A 25,468-nucleotide genomic window follows, 5' to 3' on the forward strand; every position below is an offset into this window, starting at 1 on the left:
GTTTAAAAAGTCGGGGTATTATAGTGGGACTCAAAACTTTTTACACTCACACATGTTTACTCAGCACTTTCTATTGTCATGACCTTAAGTTTATGAATTTTTGAATATTCTTGTTGTTTTGTTGAGGATTTTGAGAGGTTGATAGAAGTGATGTAACTGGGTTTCAAGAGGTTAAATCACATAGAATAATGATAAAACATATTAAAAATGCATGGGATAACTTGTTAAAATATTTGGTTGTAAGGTACAAAAATATCTTACAAAAATGGAATCAAACAGGATTCAAAATGGATCAAAATTGAACCCAATATGAAAAGTAGCATTTCTGGCAATTGAAGCTTGGTCGACTAAGGTGCACAGTAAATGTGCATGTCAGCTGCTAAATGTAGGGGTCTTGATGCATCACTTCATCTTTTCTATTCATAGGATTAGTGATGCAGGAGAAATTTGAGAAAATTGTTATTTTAATTATGCATGTGTGTTTTAGTTTTCATTTTTCAATAAGGATTGGGTTTTTCCTTTCCTATTAGGATTTATTTTCCTTTTCCTATTAGGATTTGTTTTCCTTTTCCTTGTTAATTTTGGAGGTGCTTAGCCTATATAAAGCCATCTACTATTTGTTATAATAAAATTCAGTTTATACTATCAATTAAATTTAAGTATTTCAGAGTTATTTCTCTGTTTGCTTATTTAAGGCACTTAGAGACTTTCTCTTTCCTATTTGTATTTTTCTCTCTTCCCGAGTTCCCTTTTCTATCTTCAATTCTTAATTTCAGCTGCTATTATACGCTGTCAGAACAATCTTAGTTTAGCCCGGCGTCAATTAGTCAAGAATAACAAGTTATCTTCTAAGATAATAATTGTTGATAATTTGATTAACAGAAATAGGATTCATTGAATTGCATTTTGTTATTCTGATTTCATTCTATACGACAATTTAAAGCACATAAGGTAATGTCTTCCCATTTCTCATTTAAAGTTGTGTGATTCATTTTTGGCTGCATACATTTCTGACTTTTATGATGACTAAATTATGCTAAAAAAAAGAGCAACATTTTCCACAACTATTTTGGTATTTGGTCATTGATGAATGACGAGGATGAAAGAGCTCATTAACCTATCTCCACTATCCAGCCCTTCTTATCCTCAATTACACCTTTTTTTATCCCTTCAAGGGTCATGTACAGTTGTTGAGACACAGCCTGAGCACCCGTTTTGAATTCCATCCTACATATAGAAAAAATAGTTGAATAAGTTAGAAACTCGAGTTCGTTTGGTAAAACCTTTTTTAGGGCGCCTTTTACTTTTTGGTTGTGATGCGATAAAAACGAGTTGTTTGTTAATGCCCTTGTGTTTCTGCTAAAAAGAAAAAAGTTATTCTAAAAGTTATTGCGAAACGAGCTCGACATAGTCAATTGTTACCTTTTACCCTGATACGTGATGCTCCCTACAGGAGCCACACCGACGGCGGTTCCCGTGCAGAACACTTCATCAGCATGTATCAATTCGTCAACTGTAATAGTACCTTCCTCAACCTGTCCCAAATTACAGAACTTGTCATCATGTTACAATTGACAAAACAAAAACTACGTGAATTCTTGAATAAGAAATAGGTACTCATTGATTAGGTTTCTTGTTGACTAAATGAATTCTGTACAATTAGGAGCTACCAAATCCTGATAATCCAATTAACAAATCAAAGACATTACCAACTGTAAATAAAATGGTTCAGAAGCAAAGGGAAAGGATTTCATAGCAAAGACTAAAGAGTAACTTGACAAGAGCAAAACAAAAACAATGAGTCCTATATTCAAGTATAAGCATTACATTTAGACAAAGGGCCTTTTATTTTTCAATAGAAGCCCTTCTCAGTTGGATGTATTACTTCAAAGCTTAATTACAAGAAAATCACCTGGTAACCATGATCACGAGCAATGTCGACAATGCTTTTACGAGTGATTCCTGCGAGAATGGTGCCATTTGTTGCAGGAGTTGAAATGGAATTGCCCTAAAAAAGTGAAAAACACATACATGATGCATAGGGTGAGCCGATTATAAATAATACAGAGGGAGTAATATGGTTTAGGATTCTACAATGTTCAATGGAGCATACCGGTAGCAAGTTTCAAATATTAAATCAAAAACCCATCAAGTTGCATAAGCTTTATGTGAGAATTAAGGCTCAATCTATAGAACTCATCTTTAAAAATTGGCTTACGTATAGGAGGAGAGTGCTCAAAAGCTTATATACATATGATTAAGATTGTACCTAAGTCATATGAAACGCTTAGGATCATAACAATCCATGATGTTTGAGTGAAAAGTTGTCATTGACATATTATATGTATCATTGTGGTTAATTGGGTTAGAAATAGGTATTCTTATCCTATCTTAAGGTTCATTACTTGTCAAATGTTTTCATTCATCTTCATTCATTCAATGTTTTTTTCTTTGCTTACATCCAGTCAAGACAATAACATGGTAACATGTTAGGCTAATTTAATAATTAAAATAAAAACTTAATTTAAAAAATACCTTCACAACAAAAATGTTACAAGAAGAGACCTCCTCAAGATTTTTCTTATTCATTGAGTCCAGGTATAAGACATCAGAAAATCCTCTGTTCTTTGCTCTAGTCAATGCTTTCAAACCCTAGATTTCAAATACAATAATTTGTTAACACAATAAAAACATAATTGCAAAAAGCTACATTAGAGAATGAATCCCTTACTGGGGCATAGTTGGTAATTGATTTGACACCACCAGTTCCACCACGAGAAGCACGATCAAACTCCTCCTCAACATACAAGTTCAAGGGTGCCAAGCCCTCCTATTTATAAACAAAGAGCATTTGTATTATTCAATCACTGAGAGGAAATGATGTAAGCTTCAATAGAAAAACAAAAAAATCTCTTCACCTTGAAGTAGTTGCCAACAGGGGAAACATATATGAGAAATGTGTATTCAGGTGCTGCACTCAAACCCAATATTTCTCCACTTCCCATGATTAGAGGCCTAATGTATAGAGACCCTTTCCCTGGAGGAGGAACCTGCTCATAATTAACGAAACATTAAGCTTCCAATGAAAACTTCAAGGGGAAACTTCACTTTGAACTCCTTAATTACTACCCGTTTTGACATGCCCCCTAAACTTCAAAACCTCACAATTTAGACCTCGAAACTTTCAATTGCAGTCAATTTGAACTCCTCTGCCAATTTTTGCTGTTAAAACCTTTGAAAAGACAAAATTACCCTTCAATTTTCTTTTTATTAAAAAAGAAAAAATTGAAAAAAGTGAAAAAAAAAAAGGATCACAAGATGACCCACAGTTGGGTCACCTTGTGATTTTTATTTTTATTAAAAAAAATTTCATTTGAAATTAAGGGTAAATTTGAAATTTTATAAAAAAAGTTACGGGTATAAATGTCATTGTCTAACTTTTAACGTTTAAAATCTAACAGAGTGGTTCAAAATGATAGAAATTGAAAGTTTAGGGGTTCAAAGTGAGAGATTTTGAAGTTTGGCGGGAGGGGGCATGTCAAAAGGAGTGGTAATTCAGGGGTCCAAAGTGAAGTTTCCCCAAACTTCAACATCTTCTTGAAGATAGGAAGATGATTACCCAACGTTTGTTGGCTAGGACAGTTTGCTTCAGAGCATCTACAAATTGATCAATGGAGGGTGATGGCATGCACATTCTCTCAGCACTATTTTTCAAGCGAATTGCATTCTGGTCTGGACGAAACAGAAGAAGGCGCCCATCTTCCTTCCTATATGCTTTGGTACCTTCATACGCCCCCTGCTCAAATTTTGAAGTGATTATAAGTCTCTTGCAGGCTTCACCTGAAGGGTAAATTGAAATGAATTCTTTACATTTGAATTACTTGTGCTTTCTTTTTATCTCCATTTCTCATTTGAGAAGTATGTAGTTTTGAATATTTAAACAAAGATCAAATGCAGCTTACCTGCCCATAATTTAGAACTCCTGCAGCAGGGCTTAACTCAATGTTTCCAAAATGACAAAGTTGGCCATGTTCAAAACTCTCACCTTTAGAACACTTCATAATGTACATGTAATCAGTTGGCACCATACCAAATCCAAGATTATCCCAGTCCAAATTAGCAAACTCAGCATCTCTGAAATATGCCAATGCTCAATAAGAAAGTGAAGAGCAAAATCGAAGAACATTTCAAAGAACAGAGAAACCAACAAAACAAAACAAGAAGAAAACATCAAAATATCATAACAAAGGTTAAAACTATGCTTATGACCCGATATTCAAAAGTACTGATTTGGTATAACGTAGTTACCGGTTAGTAGATACGCATGCTTGTTGTAGAGAAGTTGAAGCCTGAGATGCAAGTCCAAAGTAACCTCCAATCTGCAAATTGGCCACAAAAAAATAAGAGTTCTCTTTTAGCCACCAACATATTCAGTTGTTGTGTGAAGAAGACAATATAGCATAAAGCTTTATTACCGTTTATTCATGGTAAGAAGACGGATCAGCCACATCACTCAAATACGGTATACTATTTTTGCTTGACACAACTTTTTATGTACTAAAAACACTTTTTAAGCTCCTTAACGCAATTCCAAACAAGCTCTAAATCCCACTCAAGGGCCAACCCGTGAAGATACTTCATCAACAATAGATGTTTCTGAGATAAGGATAAGCATATAAAGTTCAAATGGAGTTTGATTCAATATATGAGGATTTTTCCGTTTTCTATTTTGATCATCAACCAACCAAACACTTTCCAAAACCTTACATCATATTAGAGCCAATTGCTCATGGAAAAATTTGTTTCCTCAAGCTATTTCTTACATTCAGTGGCTTCCTCAAGTTTTAACTCTTCCATCGTCTCTTTTAATCCTCCAAATATTTGTCAACTCGTTTCTACACTACAAAAAAAGAAAAGAAGCACAATTAGTGACATTTGGAATAGTGATGTTTTTGGAAAACGTCACTAAATTGCGGCATTTTACTGTTTAGACGTCCATATCCATAAAATATGGACGTTTGAACAGTGTTACTATTCATGCGTGAATAGTAACATACTATTCGTGAATCACTATTCACACGTGAATAGCGACGCGTGAACAATAACACTATTCACACATCGCCTTTCGCGAATGAATAGCGATGCGTTAACAGTATGTTACTATTCAAACGTGTCTAATTTTGAAAATATTGGTGCTCAAAGTTTGCGTTTATAACAACCACTCACACCCAAAAACTTAAAAATTTCTCCTGTTGCACCTAATAATAAAAAAAAAAGCTGGGTGGCTGCCGACTTGCTACCAAATCGACAACCACCCCTAGGGACATCTAGGGTGGCCCGCAAGCCACCCCAGAGGTGGTCGGGGGTGGCCACCCATGGTTTGCCTTTGGGTGGCCCAAAAGGCCACCTCCGACCTCATGCATGGCTCGCGGGCCACCCCTAGGGACATGGGATGGCCCACGAGCCACCCATGAGGCCGGAGGTGGCCTTTCGGGCCACCCCTGACCGCCTTTGGGGTGGCTCGTGGGCCACCCCAGATGTCCCTGGGTTGCGCAAAAGGCCACCCCCAGCCTTTAGGGTGGCCCGCGAACCACCCATGAGGCTGAAGGTGGCTTCGGGCGACCTTAGGGCGAATTCGGGATGGCCCGCGAGCCACCACACCAGAGGTAGTCGCCGGTGGCTCGCGAGTCACTTTTGAATTTTTAAAAAAATTTATTTGAATTTATTTTATTTTTTTAAAAAAAGGAAATTAAATTATTTTGTTATTTATATATATTATAAATTTTTTGTTTTTTAATTTTTTAAGGAGTACGACCGACATTTATTTATTTTTTTAATTTTTTTGGGAGGTTTCTTTGGCGTTTGTCAAATAGCAAGCTTGACTTTAATTTGTAGTGCTTATCGTCCTCAAACTGACGGATAGACGGAGGTTACCAACTGTTCCTAGGGAAATTTGCTTCGTAGTTTGGTGGTGATCATCTCAAGTTATGGGATCATAAGCTTTTCTAGGCGGGGGTTGCTTATAATCATTCTACAAACTGGAGTACCGGATTTAGCTTGTTCTTTGATGTATATGGGAATAATCTTCGTGCACCGTTAGATTTGGCTCATATTCCTAATTTGAAGTGGTTTGACACAAAGGGAAAAGACTTGATTGCTTAAATTTTGGAGGTTCATAAGGCTACTATTTAGAATTTGCAATATTCTACTACTAAATATAGGACGAACGCAGATACGAAGTGCCAATCTGTAGAGCTTGATGCGGGTGACTTTGTGTGGGTTGTGCTGACCAAGGATAGGTTTCCTATGGGTGAATATAAAAAACTTGTTGTCACGAAGATTGGATTGTTGATGATAGTTGAAAAGATTAATCCAATGACTATCGATTGAACCTTCCGATCGAGTCACGTCAAGATGTTTGATGTATTAAATGTCATGCATCTAGTTCCGCACATAAGTGATTCTTCTAACGAAGATGCCAATTTGAGGGAGAATTCTCTCCGCCCGAAGCGGATGATGTAGACTAGTTTGCCAATAATTTCATAGAGAAGTTTGATCAATCGAAAGGATGAGATGCTACTCAGTACTAATTTCCAAGAGCTTCAACCGCTAGTTCAATCGATCCAAGTGACGATATATTTTTCGTACAATTTTTGAGAGCTATTCGATGTCTTTTTAAAGACTATGACCTTACGTCTATTTAACTAAATAAGAGCATTCCCAACAGCCTCCTCATCATTTTTCCTACATTTAAGGATTCATACTTTTTGCATCCTTATGTTAAAATACACCCAATAGCTTCCTTTAATCATTCTCTATATCATTAAAATATTTGTTTTTTTAATTATATTATATATATGAGAGGAGAGAGGAGAGAGAATTGTAAGAGGAAAGAGGCGAGATGAGAGAGTAGAGAAGAGAGAAACGTTTTTTTTTTAAAAATTTTTTATTATTATTATTATTTTAATAATTATAAAGATTGCAATAGTGGAACCCTATACTTTGAGTTTCACTGTAACGATCATCATGATTGAGGCTCATTTAGAGTCTGCTGTGAGGCGTTTTTTGCGATTTTTTGAACATATTTCCTACACATAAGGAACAGACTCCTTTATAGGGAGTCTGCTAGGAACGGCCTTGTCGACCATAGGGAATAGCCGACAAGGGAACGGCTTTGTCGACCATACTTTTGTATTTTTCACTTTTCTCAGTAAGAAACACTCAGAAAATAATTTTTCGTATAATAATGCTTATACATTCATCTTTCCACTGCTCCAACACTCCTATCAAGAAAATCAGAGTGTTCTTGGCCATGAATGTCGCACTCGTAACTTGCGATCATGTAGCATAATACCAATAACATTCCAAAGCTATAGGGGAGAGTAAAGTGTAAGAGGCGACTTTAGAGCAATGACAGATTGTGCCGTTTCGTTGGATGAAGGGCTCATAGTCTCATATGGTGGGTTCAAAGAAAAGGATAGATCCAAATGCGTGTGAAACCGGCCACAAAATCCAAACCAGCATAAAGAGATCTTTGACAGCCAATTAAGTTTGATGGGATTATCCTATTCCCAAAAGGCAACAATGGTACCATATAATCAAATGGTCCCTATCTCAATTTTACATCAAATTAATTGGGTTGCTTACTTATTATATTTGTGGTGAGGTTTCTTCGGTGGTTTCTATCCAGCTTTTGTTAGTACCTGTCCTGTTGCTGTGATGGGTCTCTCCGCAATTAGCTGTTGCTATTTTGTAGGTTGTTCTATTAATGAAACTCTGCGTACCCTTACTGCCTTTTTTGACCATCTTAGTTTTTCTCATCGACTTGTTCATTTATTTGACCAATTTTCAGTAATTTTAATTTCAAAACTAACTTTTAGCTATTTTGAAATTATTGTTAAAATTGTTATCGAGATGGTCGGATTAGTGTTAAAAGAGGAACAATATTGTTTCATCATTAAAATTGAAAAGCAAAATTTACAATTTTACCCTTTTTAACAATAACATATATATAGATATATATTTTTTATATTTCATTTGATATGCTATGTTTCTTCAATCTATTGGTCTTTCTTAAATGGAAAATATAAGTAAGAGGTAAGTAATTAAGGAAAGGAAATAGCCGAAGAAAAAAGGAAGAAAGTATTATGAGGGACCGGTTGGAAGAAATTTGGGATAACTATAACCTGATGGCTAGTACGTGTTCGCCCATACGTACTGGGGCCAGTATGTCAGACAATCCATGCAGCTTGAGTAAAACAATTAATAAAAAAAATAAAGAAATAAAGCAAGAAGCCAAGAAGCAAATTATATGACTCATCCTGTGTTTATGTGTCTCAACAAGGACCATATTTTAATGCAGTACTTCAAATATTTAACAATATCTTTTGATTTTTCTTTAATTGCACAAGCCCATATATACAAATAATACCCAAAAATGTATTTGTAAAATCATTTTTAAAATTAAAACTAAAATTAAGACCAAGTCACCCATGTAATAGAGAGAGAAGCCAGATAGGATGAGTTTCTGTGAAGATTTGCTTATATATATATATATAAAGAAAATAAGATGTGAATTAAAGATTGATGTGTAAAGTGATTAACCTTGGATGAAGAAGAAGAAGAAGAAGTAGAAGAAGCATCTCGGAACGATCGAAGCAGGTGACCACCAAAGCGTGTTCTTCTTTGAATCATCGTACGTTGCTCCTCAAAAGCAGTATCTTCCGACCAAAATTCAGTGCCGGAGGTCTCTCTTAGAAGCAGTGGGGTGGAAGAACAAAAAAAGAAGGGAAATATTAAACGAAAGAGAGGGGAGGGGAGGGGAGGGGAGGGAGAGAAGAAAAGGCAAGTAGTAGTGAAAGAAATGGGATAAAGACAATGGTTGGAGAAAGAGCCAAAAATAGAGAGAAGAATGGAGGACGGAAGGGGTTTTAATAATTCATAGAATTGGAAAAGATGCGTGTTAGTTGTTACAGTTATCCATTAAAACATTATTACCCCTATCCCATTATCAGATGGCCGGTGTGCGTGCTTCTTAATTTCCTTTCTCACTATTTTAAATCATATCTACAAAGGGTGTGTTGTCATCTTAACGTGGTTGAGGTTATCTGTTCGGCCATAATTATCCCTAACCTCATACACTGTCTTCAACTGATCATCTGACTCTCATCTTTGTTTTAAATTGAAAATTCAGTTTTAATTTATTTTAATAGAATTTCTTAGTATGTATGTTATTGGGTTTTGGTAGTGTTTTTTGTTTTGAAAAATTGTTTTGACGTGACATAAAAGTAAAAATTATTTTTTGTTTAGAAAAGTGTTGTGTGTTTTGTGCTTTTTTTTTTTTTTTTTTGTTAGCGTTTTTGTTTAAAAATACAAAACAAAAAGATTAACAAACGAGCCTACAATCACTCTTGAAAAGTTCTTAGAGAGAGGAACGCCTGTTTTAACTCTTAAGAGCTTAAGAGGAATGTATAGGTAGGATTAGGAACTAGCTTTTATTTATTTATTTATTTATTTTTATTTTAAATTTCTTGATAAATATAGGAAGTAGCGGGTGGTGCACATGATCTAGGGGTGAAAACGCAGGCGGTTCGCTAACTGCTTTCCCAAGCGGTTTTAGGTTTTGAAAAAACCGCTAACGGTTAAGTACTGCTAACTGCCTATATATATAAATACATGAAACGAGGTTGTTTTGTTTTGTTTATTTTTGAACTTTTTTGCTAGTTTTTTTTTTTTTTTTTTAAATGTTTTCTTTTAAAAATTGATTATTAGGATTATTAACCGCTAACTGCCGGTTAACCTTCTAGGTGATTAGCAGAGGCGGTAACTGCATTTTCACCCCTATGCACATCCAAAGTTTGATTTGTTTAATGTATTAATTAAATGATAAAATTTACATCTTTCTATAAGTTTAAAACTTAACAAGTGAAGATTTAACTTGGTATCAAAAAGAGAGAGTACCTTCACGGCCAGAGGCCTGGATGATGAGCGTAAAGGCTAGGAACTCATCGGTACACAGAGAGAGAGAGAGAGAGAGAGAGTGAGAGACCAATTCTATTAAGAGATAGAAACTCAAGACATTTAGTCATTTACCACATTTCTTGTAAAGGACGCGATTTAATGAGAAAGGACGTAAATTTTTATGTTGTATATAAAAAACAACATTAACATTACGTGCTGTTTTCTATTTACTTGTGACATATTACTCTATTTATAAATCCAAGAGATTTGATTACAAACTTGTATGGTAAACACTTAATGAGGAAAATAACATAAATACAAATATAGCGAATTTGGTGTAGCAATGACCAAAATCTAGGCGTAAGATTGTTTCATGAGCTGTCTTGATGAATCAAATCAAGATCCTATGTGGTAGAAGTGGAAAACAGGAAGTGCGCTCGAACGAAACCGCTGACATATGGGACAAGAGTTGTTCACGGAACTGAGTACTCATGATTATCTCTTATAAACCATATACTCTATGTGGTTACTCATCTCTTCTCAATATGGGACTAAGGTGTTACAATAATTACTAGGTAAAATTGAACTTTATAATGAATTCTAGAAAAGCTCCAAATTAACTAGTCCTTTTGCGTTGATTGCGTAGATGTGGCTAGCTTTTTTTCCTGAGTTGTTACAAACTTCTTCTCTTAAATTCCAGATGCAGTGCTCCAGTAACACATAGTCTAGCATTATTAGGTGACTCTGATACTATTTATAACATCGCAGAAAAAATCGTTAGCCATATCTGCGCTATCAATTCAAAAAAACCATTACAACCTTACCCAGGTAAATTATATATGCTTCCAAGAGGGAACCAACACTACAAAAAAACAGGCATTTTCTGACGTGGCTACAGTATCATATTTTTTGCCACGTCAGCAATTTTCTGACATTTAAAATTTAAAACGTCAGAAATTTTTTTTCTGACGCGTGAATAGTAGCACGTCAGAATTTTCTGACGTGTAAAATATTTGAACGTCAAGAAAATATTTCAAATTTCAAAAGATAAACATTTATATAATTGCTGACGTGGTGAGACCTACCACGTCAGAATTTTGCTGACGTGGTAGTTTGCCACGTCAGCAAAATTATATATATATATAGCTATATATATTTATATAGATAATTATTTATTATTTTTTTGAGTAGATTTCTGACGTGCCATGTGTGGCACGTCAGAAATTCCTGACGTGCGACACCTGGCACGTCAGAAAATGACCAAAAGTGGCCCAACAAAACTCAAAAAATAAGCGGGATTTTAAACTTTTTTTCCCTCTTTCTATTTCAACCCTCAACTTTTTCCCTCTTCATTTATTTTCCCCACACATGTGCATTCTCTCTCCTGCATGTCTGAATCTCCCTGCTTCTGTGCAGTGTGCACCGACTGCACAGCACCTCTAAAGGAAGAAGAAAAACAGAAGGTGAGAAGGGAAAAAATTGAGAAGCATGCAGCAGATCGAAGCAGAAGAAGAAGAAAAAGAAAAGGAGAAGAGAAGAAGAAAGAGAAAAGGAGAAGAGAAGAAGAAGAAGAAGGAAAAAAAAAAAAATGGAGAAGAGAAGAAGAAGAAGAGGAGATCGAAGATCGGTAAGAAGATTTTTTGGGTTTGTTAGATTGATTTTTTGATGGTTGGTTTTAATTTTTTGAAGATTTTTTCGGTTTGAGTTTTTGAAAATATTTTCAAAAACTCAAACCTGCATAACTGCACCATGGAGATCGAAAAGAAGAGGGAGATAGTGAGAAAATGGAGAAAAGGGAGAGCTCATGGAGAAAAGAAGAGAGCTAGAGAGAGAGAGAAAAGAAGAGAAAAGAAGAGAGGGAGTGGCCATGGCAGATCTGCACTACCGTGCAGAGAAATTCCCAAAAAAAAAAAATAATAATTTAATTGAAAATTAATTTTAATTAAAAAAAAAAAGAAATTCCAGAAAAAATTAAAAAAACGAAAAATTAATTTTTTCCACGTCAGAAAATTTTTCTGACGTGTGGGACAGTGGAACGTCAGAAAATTCTGACGTTTTACCCACTGGCACGTCAGGAAAAAAATTTTCCTGACACCTATGCTTCTGACAATCGACGCACGTCAGAAGCGTCACGTCAGAAAAAATTTCTGACGTGTCAGACATCCCAACACGTCAGAAAACTCTAGTCAGAAAAAAATTATTTTTTTGTAGTGCAACAAAAGGTATTTCCCGTACAAAAGACATCATCAAACAATTCCTCATCTGACAAAGGCCGATGTACGTTCAACCCTGTTCATGTAATACTAGGATCTCAATAACTAATAAGATAATTAAAATTCCATGAACATAAAAAGGTTGCAGATACAGAAAACCCTAAAACAAGGAAAGTGATTGCTACGACTTTCCTAAGAATTGCATGGGCATTTATTCTCTCAATACCAAATATTCAATAAAGAATCAAAAAAGAAGGGGATAGTTTTGGGTTGTACTCCAACTGTTTTGGTAGCAATAAACCATCCAGCCCTTTGGCCTTAACTTCTTTTGTGCATGAAGATGAGGTGGCTCATCCAGAGCTTTTCGTTAGAAATTACAAGGAATCTCAATACCTATATATATATATGTTCAAGAGGCAGGTTTGATGTGACTAGGCTTATAGCCCCCAATTCCAAATTTAAACTTTTTATATGCATAAGAACCTATTCTTTTCTTACTTACCTCCCCCCCCCCCCCCCAAAAAAAAGAAAAAAAAAGTATGTTCGATTGTTACACCGATGCCAAAAATTGAGTGGATAATTTTCTTTGAGCCCTGTTCGTTAAAACAAGAATTAAGCTTGGAACTCATGCCAACTAAGATAGTTAGCAGTTATCGGAGGACTAGAGCCCTACAAAAGACTCAAGCTAAAAATCCTACAAGACAAAAAAGTACATGTGAATGTAACCAATAATCATTACGTTTAGTTGCATGAATAGCGTAATTAATCATAACTTCAACAACAATATTAATTGTAATTTCATTAGTAATGATAAGTGTTTTATCATAATTTTGTTTTAATTTGACAAGGGTTTGATCTTGAATTATTATTATTATTATTATTCTTATTATTATTATTATTTTGCTTCAATATTAGAAAAAGAAACTTCTGAGTACTTGTTAATAGTCGAGTAGTTTTCCCTTTATTGTATCTCAACTTTTGTTGCTTATTTTTTTTCCCATCTTTTGATGAATATTGGTGAAATACTTACTATTTTAAATAGAAATTACTTAGAAGTCTACACTCGGTGCTTGATATTTTCAATTCTCTAAAAGAGCATAAATTACAATCTTAGTGAAGATATTTAGCTTCTTTTTTTTTAAAAAAAAAAAAAATTAATTACCTGCTAATTAGTATCTATATGATATATAATTGATTATAGGTTTGGCAATAATCAATACATTTCAAGTTTGATAAATGTATTTATGTCATACTACATGAGCAATGAGCATGAGATAGGACCCCCAAGAAAATCCCTCACACATGAAGGTTAAAAGCGGACCGGGAATTTTGCATCTGGACCGTTGGATGTTGATCCAATGGTCCAGAAGAATTCACTAAAAAAATAATAATAAACTATTACTTCTATTTTTTTAAAAAAAAAAATCAAAATAAAAAACTTTAAAAGATTTTAAAGTTTTTTGGGGTTGCTAGCCACCCCAAGTGGTGGCCAGCCACCACTGTTAGAGGCTAGCGGTGGTCGAAGACACCCCTTGGCTCTTCGGAGTGGTTCGGCCACCCCCAAGAGCCCAAAAAAAAAAAAAAAAAAAATGGCTTTGGCCATTGGGGGTGGTTCGACCACCCCCAAAGGCTGGTTGGGGGTGGCCGAACCACCCCAAAGGGCAGTTGGGGGTGGCCAAAGCCACCCCCATAGCCCTTGGGGCCGGATCCTCCACCCCCACGGGCCATGGGGGCCGAAGCCACCCCAACTAGCCTTGGGGGTAGTTCGGCCACCCCTAAGGGCCAACTAATTTTATTTTATTTTTATTTTTTTTATTATTATTTTTTTTTAGCCCTTGAGGGTGGCCGAACCATCCCCAAGGGCCCAGGGGTGGCTTTGGCCACCCCTAGCCTCTAACAGTGATGGCCGGCCACCACTTGCCACCACAAAAAACTTTAAATTCTTTTTAAAGTTTTTTATTAATTTTATTTTGATTTTTTTTTTTCAAATAGAAGTAATAGTTTATTATTAGTTTCTTAGTGGATTGTTCTGGACCGTTGGATCAACATCCAAAGGTCTAGATGCATAATTTGAGAGCCTCAAATTCCTTAGGAAATTCGAGGGGATCCCGGTCCGGTTAAAAGCTCCCTAAAATAGAAGAATGTGTCTCAATCTAAAATAGAAGAATTAATTATCCACATGTCTTAGAATAAATTCTAAGCAACCCAAATTAAAGGCCATAAATAATGAACACTAAAAGTTATTCCCACAAGGTATGTTGGATGCCATTGTTCTACCTACATCATACAACACTTCACATTTACATCCTAAGATTAGCCTTTTCAACTTTAGCATCATAACTTTTTAAAAGTATTTGTGACTATATATATATATATATATATATATATATATATATGTTTCACAACATTTTTTTCCTTTTTCTTCTCAAAATAAAAATATTGGCAAACAAAAACAGTTCAAAACTATTTTTACATTTATTCCACACCAAAATACCCTTTTTTTTTTTAAAAAAAAAAAAAAAAAAGATCCCTAGTTCTAGGTCACCTGTAGTACACATACCTCGAACTCTTGGCTACCAATTTACAATGCCAATCACAGTTTTACGTGCATCTATCAGTGCATGTCAGTACAAGAAATAAAGTGCTTTCGCAATCGGTAGAAAGTGAGGCCAAGAGCGTGGGTAGAAGAAGACAACAATTAAAAGCCTCCATTGATAAAAAGATGGACTCTCGTGAAAGAAAAGAATACCATTGATGTGGAATTATTGCAATCATCACCCAACTTTTACTGCTGAAGTTATTGTGACTGCCACAAACCGTCCCAAAAATTAAAGGCGGTTTTGTCAATTCGCCAAATATTGATAGGTGTTTGTGACAAGTTGAAGTGGGATTCACAAAAGAAGCAGAAAATAGTAAAATAAATAAATCAATCATATATAACATCAAGATTTACGTGATTTTGGTTAATAAGTTTATATCTCCAAGCGGAGACGATTGAAAGAAGATTTGTTATTAAAAGATGGAGTATAAAGACTAGTACGGAGAAAACTAATCAAACCAAAGCCCCAACACATCTAAATCTGATCACTCACACACAAAGGATAATTATTAACAAAAGAGAAATATTCTCTTAATTCTCTTATGTGTTGTGGACAAAGCTATTGTCAACTGTAATGTCACCTTCTAACTAATGACACAGAGTGAAAACAAAACATGTTGGAGATCTTCTCTTAATCTAAATCACCAGCATAATCTAAAACATGTGCCATGTTCTGTGCATTTTAGAGAAGTACGAGGCTATAACTTCCATCATATGCACACAGCTTAGGCGTGTAATTTAGAGAGGAGAACTAAATATTCTCTGCAGCCTCTAGCTTCAATTTCCTTTTAACTTTTTTAGTTTTTTTTTTTTTTTTTTTTTTTTTTTTTTTTTTTTTTTTTTTTTAATTTCTGTTGATGCTTCAAATTATTTACAAGGTATAATCTTGATGCTTCTGTGAAAGTTGAATTAGAAAGTCCTCGACAGTTTTCTTGTAAGACACCCCATGTGTGGGTGTGTGTGGGTGTAGGACCATAGCCTAGTATTGGGCCTCAAATCATAACTACCTAATAAAAACTAATAAGCATTAAGTTATGCAAGAGTCAATAATCAAATCAAATGAGAAAAAATTTCCAACGAAAATGAGCTTCCTTTTAGTAAGTAGTAACCAACAATGTTAATGGACGTCATTGTCATTCAACGCATTAGCGTCTAATAGAGGTCACCTATGAATAGAAATTTCTTCCTTAAGATTCCCAAACTACAACATTTGTGGCCAACCTTGAAACCCCATTGACCATTGTGTTCAGAATAAATATAAGTTGTCAAATCCGCGAGAAAGTGACATGACTCCAATAATATGCATTAACAAGTTGTAAAAGAATTGTAAATATTACATTACTCTTTCAAAATTTTCTCACATGATTAAACATTGAATACGACTCTCGTTTATTTATTAAAATTTTTTTTTTAACATGTCTGCACAATGAGAGTAAAAGGAAAAAGGAAATTCAAACTACTGACCTATATTTCATGAAGTGTAGTCTCCAACCGATTGAACTACCATTTCAGAACGCGTCACTTTGAAGAAGACCTTTATAGTTCTATTGCGAAACAAAATGTTTACCTAATTCTGTTGAAAAAACTAGAATACTATTAATTGTATCACAAACAAAACAAAACAATTATTAACTGTACAAAGACATTACATTTAATCTTTTGATCTTCTAGGCATACTAGGAGGAAGCTCTCCCAATAGGTCAACGTTTCCTTCCTAGCCTCTTCAATCTTCTTCGCCTATTTTTTCCTTTCTTTTTTTCCTTTCTACTTTCTCAAAGTAAATTTCCAGTTGACCCTTTTAGGGTAAAAAATTATAACTGCATTACTATACAAATCCTACTGCCAGGATTCACTTTAGAACTCTTTGAGGTGGCTCAAAACAATAACCATGTCTGTATGCAATCCGGTGAAGCTGATCATATCCTGCAAGTACTCCAGCCCCTGCCACACCCAGAAACATATTTGCAGTAACTCCTCGAAAAAGTGCTGTGAAACCCTCAAGGCGAATGATTTCACGAAAAGCATGAATGGAATTGCGGTACTTCACAGGTTGTCCAGAGGTCATCATCATTCTCCGTCGCACCGTGTCAAAGGGGTAGGCACAAACGCCAGAGACCGTTGTGATGCTCCAACCCAGCAGGAAACTAGCAAAGAAATTCCCCTGCAGAAAAATGAACGGGGCGCTGAGCGCCTTGAAACAAGCACAAAAGAGCATTGCACAAAGAAACTCTTTCTCTTTTTTCATTTTTTGGGGGGGTGGGGGGTGGGGGGGAGGAATAGCTTGAAAGAACATCAACTACTTCAGTAAAGGACCATGTTATTCATGTGATTTCAACCTAACTTAGAAGGATCAAAAAGTTTGGAAATGAAAATTATTATGAGAATTTCATGAAAATTTTCAGCTGTCCTTAAAACAGATGTTCAAATCCATCTAACAAATTGATTATCTCCTATGTGGGGGCACAAGTTATTTATCACAGCAATAACCGTCCATTTCAATGTTTTTTTTCTTGATGAATAAGAAAGAATATATTAATTAAAAAAAAACAAAAAAAAAAAAAAAAACAGAAGAACAGCAGCACAAGCCTCAGTTGACAAAACCAGCGAGGACAGCCAATGGGTGGCCAGACAAGAAAACTAACACCAGACCCTACACGAGCCACAAACTACCAATTACGAAAGTTACCCAACTAGCAAGACATCCCCACAAGAAGACACCAAGAACTTACCAACCATCTATTAACATTGGAAGGCTTAAAGCCAGAGAAGGAACTGACCTTAAGCCTCAAATGTAACAACATAAGCCTAGAATTCCTCTCTTTCCAAAGTAGGTGTCAGTAGCCAACATAAGCCTAAAAACCAAATCTATAATTCCAGAGCCAATTAAAGTCGAAGATCCATTTCAATGTAGCCTACTACAGTCAATGATCATGCTTCCAGTTAGAGCTCAAGATGCAAATTTACTCTCTCTTATGCAGACAGATATCTCAAGTACATGGTTGCAACAAGTATAGAGGATTACCTCAAAAGACCCGACAAGAACAATCGGCTTCATGGTGTCATAGATCCCAAAATACATGCCTCTATACAGAGTTATTCCCATGATTGAAGCTCCAAAGCCCCGGTAAAGGCCTACAATTCCATCACTTGACAAGGTTTTTCTGTAAACATCTAGTAGCCCTTTAAACTGGCGCTGACCATTAACTCGGCACTCCTTCGCATCAGTGCCGAGTCGAGTACGTGCATAATCCAAATGGTATAGAAACAATGAAGTAGTTGCTCCTGCTGCACTTCCTGAAGCCATATTACCAGCAAACCACTTTATGTATCCATCCTTCTCTTTTGAGCGTCCAAAAATGCTTTTGAAGTAACCTTTTAATGCAAAGTTGAAAGCCTATGGAAAATTTTAACATCTGTTCGGTGAAAGCATTTGGCAGGAATGTAATTTGCAAATAAAAAAAATTAATAATATTAAAATTTTAAAATTTACTGTTGAATGCATTAAGCACAGAAACAAAAGTGCAACTTTCAAATAACAGTGCAGAAAAATCAAAATAATCCCTTTCCTATTCATCTTTGAAAATATTTGAATATCCTTTTTCTTACAAGAACGTTGCATATATTAGCTGAGGCTTGCAATCTACTAAGTTTTGGCCTTGCGTGGAATGCAAAGTTTCATGTTTATGATAAGCAGAAACTTGGTACCTATGCCAATGACATACAAAATCAGACATCAATATCACATATTAAATGGTGCTAAAGCTATGTAATCTGACACCATCAAGTGAATAGGACAAGAAAAAACCTGTAATTCTCTATGACAAAGAGAGTATAAAACAATTTCTACTAAGCCAGCCCAAGTACCCATCTAAATTAGTTCAGTAAAGTTGGTCAGAAGTAGTACTTAATTAATCTTTCATAGAAAAATAAAAAAGTGAAGATAAATATATATTTCTAAAGACGTTGACAGCACATATACATAGAGGGGGGAAAACAAAGGAAAGTTATCTTCATATTCTGCACTGAAATTTAAAACATTGTGTTGTTAGAAAATCTAGGTGAGGATTATATACAAAATCAACAATATTACATGCAAAGAAATTCTATAGGCAGTTATCAACATACTTTTTCAGAATCAGAAATCCCAATATTAGTCATTGTGAAGTGGGAGAAAACCATTCAAATCAAAAAAATTGAGAAAACAATGTCAGGATCTGCTCTATTCTAAGAAAAACTAAATCAAACAAGGGCACACACAAAAAGAGTGATCAAAATAGTCTCACATAGCAATATGCTATGGAGCTACAATACATCGTAAATTACAGACACAAAACCCTAACTGTTCAGAAATAACAATTTCCAACTCAAAATCTTAAAGAGCAAACAAGGTGTTTCGAGAAAAAGAAAATACCTGAGTGGGGAAATATCGTATGATATTCGCCTGATTACCTCTCCAGAAAGACAAAAGGCCTTCTTCTCTAAAGATCCTTCTGGAGCACTCACCAACACCCATATAAGGTCTCTTGAGTTGTCCTCTCTTTATCATCTCTCCTTGATTTTGCAACAAAAGTTTCACTCTCTCTAGTGGTGCAGCTGCACTTTTTGATATCACTGCTGCCACCCCTCCCATTACAAAATCTAGAGAAAATTTCTCAGACCGCATCGTCATTCCTGTTATCTCTCAATTTATCTGTTCAACTCTGTGGAAGCAAGCAAAAAATTAAAAGAAAAGAAAAGAAAAAGAAAAAGAAAAAACACAATAGCAAGTAGAAGGAAAAGTGGAAATGACAATCACCAAATGAATGATGGTTTGAGAAATTAACATAAAAATGTAAACTAGCAAAAGAATAACGATGGTTGCTCTGGTCCAAACTATGGACATGCATGTGTATGTGTATCAACACTACTCAAAACAAGTCTTCAAAGCTTCTAAAAAGGGTAAGTAGTTCCTTACTCCCACAATAAAACCAATATCTGCCATGCTCACACTTGTGTTACGAAGGCAGATTTGATGGGTAGTTCATATTTCTATGTAAATGATGTCATGGCTATTGGTAATGTTGAAGCCCATTTTAGTTACAAGCCATGCTAGAGTCAGTTGTTTGTCAACTTTGGAGTCTGTTGAACAGCTGATGCACTATCAACAGCCAAGCAAAGGGCCTCCCTACTTGGGTTTATGCCCTAAAAAACAATTCCTTTTGCATAACAGTAATCCCCCCCCCCCCCCCCCCCCCCCACATAGCAGTTTGTAGAAGGTGGTAGGCTAGGTTTTCCAAGTCCTACTTTGACAAAGAAACCTAATACTACTTCTACTAGGAAACACAAGCCTATTTAAAGGGAGCTTGTGTAGGCATTAAAGCCCACAATCTTAGTCGCATAATCAAAATTGAGGAGAAGGTTTAGAGGTTTCAAAACTCCAGCCTACACATGTGAATTGAAGGAGGAGCATGAGGATTCAAATCAGCCCCATCACCAAGGTAGCAGATTGCCTAAGATGTATTGTTCTTGCCTTCACAACTTTTTTGCTTTGCTATGCTTACATGATGCTTGTTCATGGGATTTTTCCACTATATCTTTGAGATATATGCTCAATTCGCCTACACACTTGCATATGTCCAAAGCTCAGCTCTGTGCAATGAATGGACAAAAGTAAATTTCCAACAAATTCTACTAGTCCTACCACTAAACGTGTTGTTCAGGCGTCAAACCTTGAAGAGTATTATTATTAAGCATGTCTTCGTTTGTCAAGAGCATGGGTAAGAGAGGATTATTAAACATTGCTGAGAGTTTTTGCATTTGAACGAGTCGGAAGTTTACCAAAGAATGAGTTCAAAGTAACCACTAAATCACATCCAACATTTCTAAAGTCAAAAACCCCATTACCTATTGCTAACATCAATTTGAAGTCTCACATGCTTAGTCTGTTGGTAGTCTACACATCCGTTTGGGCATAATTCCCCTCCTTTGGATGCATGACTTGGATCAAGCCCACGATCATCAGGAACCACATGAGAGAAGTGGATTGAATGGAAAATGTCTGACTTGGAAGCCCATCCAGCACCAAATTGGATATAAGTGCATTGTATATGTGACATATGCTATTATCTAATTGGTTCTTTGACTAGTAATGGAGTACACGTGTTAAGCCTCAATGTACCGCTTGCCCACATTCTCTACAAAACATAAACTGGGTCAGCCCCCTGCTCAACAAAGCATAAACTGGGTTCGCCCTCTTCTTGTCAGCCCATCACCTTCAATCTCACCCACATCAACCTTTTACGTTAAGATTCTTAACTACAAAGCCCAAGGAATTAGCTTTCCAATTTTGGTATAATGGAACCAAACCAAGTTAACCAGACATGATAACCAGCTAGAAAGAACAGACCACCTGGACTCTCTCCATCTTTCCCATTTGAATACACTTAATCAACCCCAAAAGATCTTGGGACAAGACTCCATCACTCTTTAAGCTTTCTATGGCTGAGTTTCTCTCTCAAAAGCTTAATCCTCATTGGAGTCTAACTCTTAACAAAATCTTTTCCATTTGAGACTTGAACCCGTATCAATAGGACAACAGGGTCCTCTATCATTGGTCAGAATTACTGCCAAGCAACCACACACTCTCTCCTATTCTCTTATGTTGTTTTTTGGGTTGTTTTTCTCCTCTCTCCTAGTAATTCTCTCTCTCTCTCTCTCTCTCTCTAAGGTTAATCCTCATTGGATTCTAACTCTAACAAAATCTTTTCCATTTGAGACTTGAACCTGTATCCATAGGACAACAGGGTCCTCTATCATTGGTCAGACATTACTGCCAAGCAACCACAGCTCTCTCCTATTCTCTTATGTTGTTTTTTGGGTTGTTTTTCTCCTCTCTACTAGTAATTTTCTCTCTCTTCAGTTGTTGACCATCGTTTATAGGTTGGAGAATGTTGCAAAGGTTGTAAGTGGTGTTGATGTTGAGTACTCCCTTGGCATACTTCAATTTTGGAACACTTACACGCTTACACCAACAAACTGTAGATTAGCATTTGGCATACCTATAAGCATCCCCTATTGCCTTTGGATATCTTAAGGTTGATCTCATTAACCCACATAACCCATACCCTTGCTGCCAGCACAAGAAGTCTCATTTTTTATTCCATATCTGTGTTCACCATACCACTGAACCGTCAGCTGTAGTCAAGTATTTTGACTATCTTCAGGTTTGATACTAGGATCCATGATTCTGTCTGTTTCACAACTAATCCCACCATCAATAGATGTCGAAAAAAATGAAGTCTTTACGTCGAATCATAGGAAATTAACTACTGTATTCTAGAACTGAATATGGGTAACCGCTGAATGCCACACAATAAATTGTTTAATCCCATACAACAAAGTAGTAAACGCTGCGCAACTGTTCTGTTAGAACCAACAGTCCAGCAACTCAAACAATTCACTACTAACACTAACATGATTATACCATCTAAAGCTATGATCCTCAACCACTCTCTTTCTCAACTCATACATTTAGCCCTTTATGTATATCAATTACTTAATTAATTCCTTTTACAATATCTACTCACTTCATTTCAACAATTTACTTTGTTTTGTGACTAGTAAAAAAATTTAGCATCCTTTTTCGTACTTGACTCTCTGATCATTAACTCGAGTCCATCATCAAGCCAATCCGTGCATGCCACGAGTCTTTGATGCAAACAGAGCCCAACAATGTGTTATCACATTAAAGAATTTTAATGTCAAGGACTTCCATTATCTTAGTACTACTGACGGATTCAAGGAGTTAAATAAAAACAGTCTTTAATCATTGAAGAATTAACTCTTGGATCTTCTAAAACAACATTGCATTACCCAATGCACGCAAACAAAGAAAGTAGAAATAATCGATCCATCATGCCAAGATATGCAAAAACTTCAGCAAGTATGATATATATACAACATGTAATATGGATCATAAACTTTCAACTTAGAGAAATGTCCATTATCCTAAAAGGCTAAAATTATTTCTAGCACTCTCCTTTATAAGAAGGTACAGTCCTGAGGAAGAGCAACAGAGCAACATGCTTCATAGTAAGAAGAACTTAGAGTTCGTTGCCTCTTAGACACACAGACATGAATATTACCAAAGCAGAACATTATACTTCTCTCTCCAGATCATCAAGTCTTCAACTTTCCTTTCACCTTTAACCTTACATGACTAGCCATTCAGCACCTCTAATATCCCAATCACAACAATGCCTCACGACTCTATAAATCAGACTTATCTCTGCGCTGATTCACCTCATGTAATCCCCTTATCATTCATGATGATAAATAGAAAACGTCCTTTATGAAAGCAGCATTTATACACCAACATTCTCCAAAATTTTATCAGCTTATAGAATCCCACTTCAAAAACAGCCCCTTTTGTGAAACCATCAACCACTTTCAGAATCACTTTCCGTAGAACTCAGACATTCCGTTTACAAGAAAATTTTAAAACCATATCAATCTCTACAGAACAAATTTTCTGGGGAAAATCTACAAGCTAATAGCTAATCTCGGTTCATTCTTCCAAAGATCAATCAAATAGGAAACGGACAACGCAATTCTCACACCAAGCAATCTTCACACTTAAAGCTTGCATTGAAAGTCTTTACATCTAATGCCACTTAATTCATATTCATATAGCGGTCCAAAAATATCCATGATCCTAATTGAACATTCATATCAACCATAAAACCCATTTTCTATCCCTTAGCCCAACTTACCAACCAAAACATACCAAAAAATTCGATTCATGAATTGCTCCATATTTCCACCATTCTCAGTAACATATGATATGCAACGAATAAACAATCCCAAAAAGCCATTGCACCCACATCAAAGTTGAGCTCAAAACCTTTTCAAACGGAGAAAATCGAGCTCAATGTTTTATGCTTCAGAGTCCGTATAATTGGTACATGAGACTTGACAAGGCTGGCAGCCTGGCACATACATGGCTTAACCCAACTCATCCCCAAGAATTCAACAGCATAAAAGAAAAAGACAAAAATCTCTAATTCTCTTCTCGATTGCCTAGAATGTCTTTTCTTTCTTTCATTTTTTAAGATTGCCAGGTTCCAAAACAGTTGGACAATCCTAGATTAAGGGAACTGTAGTTTCCTCTTCAATTCCGAGATAATTCCCAGCAACCAAACGGACATTAATGTCGTAACAATGAAATTATAAAAAAAACAGAAATAGAGAAGAGACATCGAAGTAAGAGAAATAAATATCCAGTGAGGGAGAGAAAAAGGAAAATAAAAAGAAAGAGAAATACTAACCTGGAAAAAAGGTAATTGAGAAATAGGAAGAGGCTTTGGAAGGGAAATGGCGTAGGGGTGGGTGAGGCTTAATTGCGATGAATGATCCTCTCCTCACCCCCCGTCGCTCTCACTCTATGGACGAGGTTTAGAATTATAGAATTATTTTTTTTTTTTTTTATAAGATTAATGTTATTTACAATATCATATTCTTAGCATGCGTCATATAACTCCAAAAGTGCTGGATCCATTATAGAATTATTATTTTTTTTTATAAGATTAATGTTATTTACAATATCATATTCTTAGCATGCGTCATATAACTTCAAAAGTACTCTTTTAGTACTTAAAAAACGGTGTAAAACAAAAGCTGGTAAAAAAATTTTAAAGTGTTTTTTTTTTTACTCTAAAAATTACTAAAATGCTCTTTTTAACAAGAGCTTTATTTTTAAAAACACGGTTTACTGAGAATGTACTTCCTAACCTTACTTTTAAAACGCTCTAAAAACCTCTTCAAAAAAAAAAACGCGCTAAAAACCAACGGCTTCATTTTTTAAAAAAAAAAAAAAAAAAAAAAAAGAAAAAAGAAAAAAGAAAAAAAAAACATCAATTTAATGAGATTACTACGCTATTCTAGAAAGGGTTAAATACCTAATACTCCTAGAGTTTCATTTCTTTATTTTTTTTCTCTTAAGATTTGATTTTTTATCACATGAGGTACTTGTGGTTTTGATTAGGGGTGTCAACCCGGTCCGGTTTCCCGATTTTTGGCCAAAACAAGGGACCAGAACCAGGGTATCCCGGTTCTTGGTTTTGGGAAGCCGGAACGAGGAACCAGGTCTCGGTTAACCGGGGTCCCGGTTATCGGCCGGTTCCGATTTGTACTTAGTCCGATAACTGGTCTTTTAAGCAAATTGATTGATGATGAGAAAAATTCAAGATTCAATTGCAAAACAGAAATTAAAGAACTTTCTACCCATTAATTTTTATTTCCACCACAAACGCAAAGAATATAATATGAAAAAACTGAAACTTAAGGGAATTTAGAGCTAAAATTTATCAATAAGCCATCCGTTTATTATAGCTTCAATCAAACACAGACAACAAAGAAGCCAATTTTTGGCCAAACCCACAACTCAACTTAGCAAAATAAGCAACAATCGACAAATCCACAACTTAATTTAGCAAAATAAGCAACAATCGGCCAAACCCACAAATTAATTTAGCAAAATAAGCAACAATCAGCCAAACCCACAACTCAACTTAGCAAAATAAGCAACAATTGGCCAAACCCACAAATTAATTTAGCAAAATAAGCAATAATCGGCCAGAAAGAATTTTATTTTCACTCTTTCTTGGCAACCAAACACATCTCTAACTAGCGAGATGCACTGATGGTGGCGAAACCTCAA

At 35.6% G+C, this 25,468-nt stretch overlaps 2 protein-coding genes across 6 annotated transcripts; both read right to left on the minus strand.

Moving 5' to 3' along the window:
* Positions 1-964: 964 nt before the first annotated feature.
* LOC132185673 (branched-chain amino acid aminotransferase 1, mitochondrial) lies at positions 965-16,290 on the minus strand. Of its 3 annotated transcripts, none has more exons than XM_088518075.1 (10): positions 16,237-16,290; positions 4,309-4,379; positions 3,963-4,134; positions 3,620-3,796; positions 2,919-3,050; positions 2,732-2,830; positions 2,536-2,652; positions 1,913-2,008; positions 1,423-1,535; positions 965-1,227 (listed from the first exon to the last, which is right to left on the minus strand). In XM_088518075.1, the coding sequence occupies exons 3-10, from the start codon at positions 4,086-4,088 to the stop codon at positions 1,113-1,115; spliced, it is 975 nt and encodes a 324-aa protein (XP_088374201.1). In that variant the 5' UTR covers positions 4,089-4,134; positions 4,309-4,379; positions 16,237-16,290; the 3' UTR covers positions 965-1,112. The 3 variants fall into 3 exon arrangements, with proteins under 3 accessions (XP_088374201.1, XP_059455426.2, XP_088374202.1); XM_059599443.2 differs by lacking the exon at positions 16,237-16,290 and adding an exon at positions 8,605-8,873; XM_088518076.1 differs by lacking the exon at positions 16,237-16,290 and adding an exon at positions 4,476-4,530.
* A 4-nt stretch (positions 16,291-16,294) lies between these two features.
* ER-ANT1 (endoplasmic reticulum-adenine nucleotide transporter 1) lies at positions 16,295-24,196 on the minus strand. Of its 3 annotated transcripts, none has more exons than XM_059598641.2 (4): positions 24,078-24,196; positions 19,184-19,472; positions 17,795-18,166; positions 16,295-16,933 (listed from the first exon to the last, which is right to left on the minus strand). In XM_059598641.2, the coding sequence occupies exons 2-4, from the start codon at positions 19,439-19,441 to the stop codon at positions 16,622-16,624; spliced, it is 942 nt and encodes a 313-aa protein (XP_059454624.1). In that variant the 5' UTR covers positions 19,442-19,472; positions 24,078-24,196; the 3' UTR covers positions 16,295-16,621. The 3 variants fall into 3 exon arrangements, with proteins under 3 accessions (XP_059454624.1, XP_059454625.1, XP_059454626.1); XM_059598642.2 differs by lacking the exon at positions 24,078-24,196 and adding an exon at positions 20,313-20,402; XM_059598643.2 differs by lacking the exon at positions 24,078-24,196 and adding an exon at positions 20,198-20,216.
* Between the last annotated feature and the right edge of the window lie 1,272 nt (positions 24,197-25,468).

This window comes from Corylus avellana, chromosome 7, assembly GCF_965113065.1.
Source record: "Corylus avellana chromosome 7, dhCorAvel1.hap1.2, whole genome shotgun sequence".
In the NCBI taxonomy this organism is placed as follows: Eukaryota; Viridiplantae; Streptophyta; class Magnoliopsida; order Fagales; family Betulaceae; genus Corylus; species Corylus avellana.